Source organism: Marmota marmota, unplaced genomic scaffold, assembly GCF_001458135.2.
Source record: "Marmota marmota marmota unplaced genomic scaffold, marMar, whole genome shotgun sequence".
Lineage (NCBI taxonomy): Eukaryota > Metazoa > Chordata > Mammalia > Rodentia > Sciuridae > Marmota > Marmota marmota.
The window spans coordinates 52,651,188-52,656,570 of record NW_026000005.1 but is presented as its reverse complement, the minus strand read 5'-3'; the positions used below and the strand labels follow the sequence as shown (position 1 = coordinate 52,656,570).

At 63.6% G+C, this 5,383-nt stretch overlaps 1 protein-coding gene across 1 annotated transcript in view; it reads left to right on the top strand.

Moving 5' to 3' along the window:
• Ndufa10 (NADH:ubiquinone oxidoreductase subunit A10) overlaps window positions 1-1,326 on the top strand; it is a 37,359-nt gene extending 36,033 nt beyond the window's left edge. The window contains exon 10 of the mRNA XM_015481663.2: window positions 914-1,326. Coding sequence (XP_015337149.1) covers window positions 914-982 — 69 coding nt within the window. The 3' untranslated portion in view covers window positions 983-1,326. The remainder of the gene's footprint in view (window positions 1-913) is intronic.
• Window positions 1,327-5,383: the final 4,057 nt, after the last annotated feature.

The window sequence follows — 5,383 nt, the reverse complement described above, 5'->3', positions numbered from 1 at the left end:
GGGGGGGGGGCTCTCAGTAGGCCCGCCCTCCCCTCAGCACCCAAGCATGCGAGTGCTTCATGGCAGCCACCTCCATGTCCCGGTCCCCTGTCCATCACCTGGCACTCCTGCTTTTCGCCTTGGTTGGGGTCTCGTTCTGGGTCTGAGACAAGCGTTGGGGTTTCTGGTGGGTGGGGGGCTGCTTGCATGGCAGCGTTGAGCCTGTTTGGATGGGAGTTTCAGTTTGGGGGCTTCTGGGGCAGCTGGTCTTCGGGGGACAGTGTACACACTAGGATTGGCCTGGGGGCTCTCTTCCTGCCCTGTGTGCACGGAGAGGCTGGTGGTGGGACACTGACCCGAGTCCTGGGCAAGCGGCTCCGGCATGGACGCCACCGCCCGGAGCTCTACTTGTGAGCAGGAGGCCCTCGCCAGAGACCAGGGGCCCCATGCAGGTTTGGGAGCTCCTTCTGTCGCCCCCACGTGAGGCAGAGAGGCCGGGAGCCTGACGAGCCTCCTCAGGAGAGGCTGACACCCACGCCGGTCACGCATCTGGGCAGCGGTGCAGCAACCTAGACCAGGCCTTTCACAGGTTGGGTGGCGGCTGGGGCTGCGCAGCACCAGCCGCAGTGACCTCCTGCCCACGGTCCGGTCCGTTGCTGGCTGTCAGTGGGTGTTCGGGTCATGATGGGGAAGCCTGTTCTCGGGCCCTGCCCCCTCCTGCATTTCCCCCAGTGACACCCTCCTGGTGTCTGTAGGAACCCGGGGGGTGGGGGGTGCTGTCTGTCCAGGTCCCCGCCTAGGGTGGTAGGCCTGCAGGCGGGGCAGCCTCCCGCAGCTCCTCCCTCAGGCAGAGTGGCTGGGCGAGTGAAGGGGCGCGAGTGCGGGCACCAGGGCGCACACTGCACTCTGACACCGGCCACTTCTTCCTCCCCAGCTGCCGGGCCGCAGGTACCGCCCCGGGTACAACGCCGACGTGGGCGACAAGTGGATCTGGCTGAAGTGAGCGGCGCCCACCAGGCTGTCACGGCACGAGGACGCCTCTGTCCCGTCCCTCTCACGGACTCCACGGAGCTGTGCAGCTGCGGGATGCAGATGGTGGTGAGCTGCGCGGAGGGCCCAGCAAATGCAGCCCACCCAGTGCGGCCTGTGGAGTTTGGGAAACAACTTCTCTTGCCAGCCTCGGGCCTTCTGGCTGTGTTCTGAAGTCACCGTGATTGTCACTGGGGAGGAGCGGCATTTGCTGTCAAGCCCAGCTGTCGCCGAGGCGTGGTGTCCGCCCAGCTCCGTCACCACGGTGGCGCACTGTTCCTCTGACTTGAAGAAATAAAGCCGTTGCTGTGGAGTCCCCTCCGCGTCTGCACACGCCTGTCTGTCGCACATGCGCGTCCCCCGGGGTGGGACAGCGTCTCTGAGGGTCCGTTCTCCTTGTTTAAGTCTGCGCCAGAGCAAGTGAAAGGGAGGAGGAGACCCTCCTGCTGGCTTCCCAGCTCCCCTGCAGGGGATTTGAGCCTAGCCGGAGCGGAGAACAGGGTGCTGGGTCGCCCTGCGTCGGTGGCCGTGACGAGAGCAGTGAGAGTCACCTCGTTGCTCACCTCTGCTGGCACTCGGAAGCGCCCAGCCTAGCTGGTCAGGCGTCCAGCTGTGACTCCTGCGTGACTCTGCTGCTTGGCTCCTGAGCTCCGCTGGGTCCTGCCAGTAGCCGTCACCCGTGTGATGTGCCTTTAAGTTGGTTAAAGTCAAATGCCATTTAAAGTGTAAGTCCTTAGTTGCAGTGCTTCAGTACTGGGCAGAAGAGGACATTTCCTGATGCAGGAAGTCCTGTTGGCCTCCCTGCTGGAGAGCACGCTGAGGACGCATGCTGCCCTTCTCCCTCCTCCCTGCCTCCCTCCTCCCTCCCCCTCCCTCCTTCCTCCCTCCTCCCACTGTCGTCTTACACTCCTTAAGGTTGAAAAGTTTACTGGTGGCTTTTGTGCTGGGGTCCAGATTTAAGTGGCCACTGTTTTGATCATTAGACGAGAGAGTGGCCAGGCATTGGGCCAGGCCTGGAGTGTGTCTTGGTCTGAGCACCTTGAGAGCCCCTTCAGGTGAGGAGGGAAAGGGAGACGGGCTGTACCTTCTTGGTGTTGCCAGTGCTTGCGCTGGGCCTGGGTGGTGGGTGGCAGTGCCTCAGAGCCAGGAGGGCTGCGTGTGGTCAGCCCTGCACAGGAGCGGAGTGGACCTGGCCTGCAGGAGGCCACAGGCATGTGCGTTGACCTGTGCTGTCCCCGGCTGCAGTGAGGCGTGTGCAGCTCGCAGTGCTGAGGAAGCCCATCTGCTCGGTCTTCTGGTGTTTGGTGCGCATGTCGGGCAGAGGAAGGCCGTCAAACAGTCCAGTCTCCTCTCCACTGGGAAGCCCTGAAGAGGTGGCCGCGGATGCCCCAACCCCTCACTTCGGCAGGGCACAGGGGCTGTTTTCACAAAACACTTACAGCCCTTAGACACAGCCCAGGCTGAGGCGGGCACATGTTTCAGGCCTCCCTTCCCTGGGGGATCTCGTGCTCTGAAGCCGAGGAAGGAGGCAGGCGTCACCCAGCGCGGGGGCCGCGGCCGGCATGAAGCTGCGTGTGTGGGCACGGTGGCTCTGTGTCTCCCCGAGTCCCTTCCTGGTCTCTGTTACATTGTGGAACCAGATGGTTAAGAACATGGAGCTGCTTAGAGGACGTAACACACGGTTCCTTTTGTCCACCTCGAAGAGCAGGACTCCAGTGCCCTGGCCCCAGGGCGGGGTACCATGTGCTGCCCACTCAGCGTCCAGCTGTGGGGATGGCTGCCTGGACCTGACAGGCACTGTGGCAGGAGCAGACTTGGGTACCAGGTGCACCACCCGAGCTTGGGGCTCCGCAGCCAAACAGGAGATGCCCTTGTACTGTCCATTCTGTACAAGCTCCTGGCTGCTAATGGGCTCAGAATCCCTGAGCTTCTAGCTGGCTGGACGTATTGGAGCTGAGGCGCAGGCAGGCAGCTGCTCTGCTGTAGGAAAGCACACCCCGGGCTCGTGGGCAGGTCTACAGGGCGGAGCCTGGCGGAGGGCTGGAGAGCACGGCCACTCCTGTGCATCTGTGCCTGCTGAAGGAGGCCGGTGGGAGCAGCCCTGGCCAGTCAGAATCAGGTGAGTGGCTTAGGGGTCCCCTCTGGGTGTACAAGAAGCGGGGCACTGAAGGCCCGCTCCCAGCAGATGCAGACCAGAAGCCAGCAGGCGCCTCAGCAGACACCACCCGCACCACGTGGGACTTCACCAAGGAAAGCCCGTTGAGAGAGGGACACCTGTGGCCTGGGACAGTCACGTCCCGTCTTGGGTAAAGTGCTCCTTGGCATGCACCGTTTTCTTAATGGTTTTGAAAATCTTAACTAAACTTTTTTGTGATAGAACACTTCCCGTTTCACACCTGAGGGTCTTCTAAGTGGAAATCCTGACCTCCGGCTGCATCCAGGGCTGGCCACGCTGGGGAGTGTCCTCGGTGGACGTGTCCCCTCTGAGGCTGGGCGAGGGTTCCCTTCCACACCCTGGCTTTCAGTTCTTGCCAGATGTTTCCTCTGGCACGCTCACCCGGTGACGTGTGTCCCCAGAGCTCAGGCATCCCCAGCACTGCTCTCCGCACACAGATATCATCATCCTCAAGAGGAGCCGCTGCATTCTAGGAGAGGCCCAGGCCAGCCCAGCATTGGGTCAGGACCCTGAACGACTTAAAAGCCATGGGACCAGGTGAACCCAGCAGAGCCAGCCTGTCAGGGCTGGGAGGGCCGTGAGCCCCGGGGCACCAGCCCAGGGGACAGCTGGGGAGGGACAGGTGAGCCCCAGGGCACCAGCCCAGGGACAGCTGGAGAGGACCAGGTGGGGGGTGGGCCCCAGGGCACCAGCCCAGGGAGGACTGGGAGGGCGGGTGAGCCCCAGGGCACCAGCCCAGGGGACGGCTGGGGAAGGCCAGGTGAGCCCACCAGCCCAGGGGGGGTGCTGGAGAGGCCCGGTGAGCCCCAGGGGAGGGCTGAGGAGCTGGTGGTTGGGAGCATGGACACAGGTGGGTGTGCTGGTGCAGCTGCTGCTGGGTGGTCAGGGAGAATCCAGAGTTAACCATGGAAGTGACCTGCAAGGTCTCGTCGATGGAGGGGCTCAGAGCTCATTGAGGGGGTTGCAGAGGGTAGGACTAAGGAAAGGTGGCGACCACGGGCGGCAGCAGATAGCTCGGGGTCCTCTGCCTGGGGCTCTGCTTCCCTGGCCCCCAGGGAGTGCATGAGACCAGGCGCCTCCTCCTGCTCTTAGCTGCTGAGCCGCACCCTCATGGGAAGCAGGGGGAAGGTGGTGGCGTTTCGACCCCTGTCCTGCGGTGGGAGGAAGTGATGGGTGCCCAGTGTCCACCCTTCTGAGGGACTGTAAGGAGTGCGCTGGCCCCAGTGGGTCCACGGTCCCCTGAAGGCCAGTGTTCAGCGTCAGCCTTTGGTCATGACGTGGACACTGAGCCATCTCAGTCTTGCTGTTGCAGGCGAAGGCGAGGCCAGGAGGACATCTCCAGGTGCGGGGCTGTACCCCGGACCTGCCCGTGGGCAGCCAAGGGACACGTGGCCACGCGGCATGTGCTGTTGTAGATGCCCTCACCTGTGTGGCAGAGGCCGCTGGCCTTCCTGCTGCTCGTGAGTGGCGATGGCAGTGGGCTTCGGCAGTGTCCGTGGGAGCCAGTGAGCGGCTCTCCTGCGTTGGCCTGGCGTGTTCCAGGGGTGCCCACCCGAGCTGTGCATGGGTCCCTTCTGGTGGCTGGCCTGCCTGTCCCTCTCCTGGCAGCTGGCCCTGCCCTCCTCTGCCCTCCCGGCTGCAGTGCTTCCTGCTCAGGTTGCAGCCCAGGCCACCTCGCCAGGAGCAGCGTACACAGACAGGACGTCCAGACCCACAGCCTTGTCCACTGTGGCCGTCCCCTCCCCACGTCCCAGCTCAGAGTCTGTCAGTTCCCCTCACCCTGCCCCCGACTTCTGCACTGGACCCTTGTCCCAAGGCCCAGCAGTCCTCACAGCCAGGCCCGTGCAGAGCCGCGGTCAGATGCGGTGGCCACTCCTGGGTGGACCGGTGATTCAGACTTCTCTGTGTGCCCCACCCTGAGACCTGGTTCCCGCGAGCCCCTTAGACAGGTGGGGCTCTGCCCCCGAAGGAGCTGACCAGCTGGTCCTGCAGACACTCTGATACCCTGGCAGCTAGGCCGGGCTGAGGACAGGGTCCTGGGCTCTGGTGTCACTGGGCTCTGGTGGTCCCGTGACAGGTGCTGAGTGTCCTTCATGGGACTGTTTTGCAGGATGTGTCCCTGACATTGGTGGTCAGCCAGCATAGTGAAGACATGGCCAGCCTTGGACTGGCCCAGGCCAGCTCTTCCCAGCGAGGACA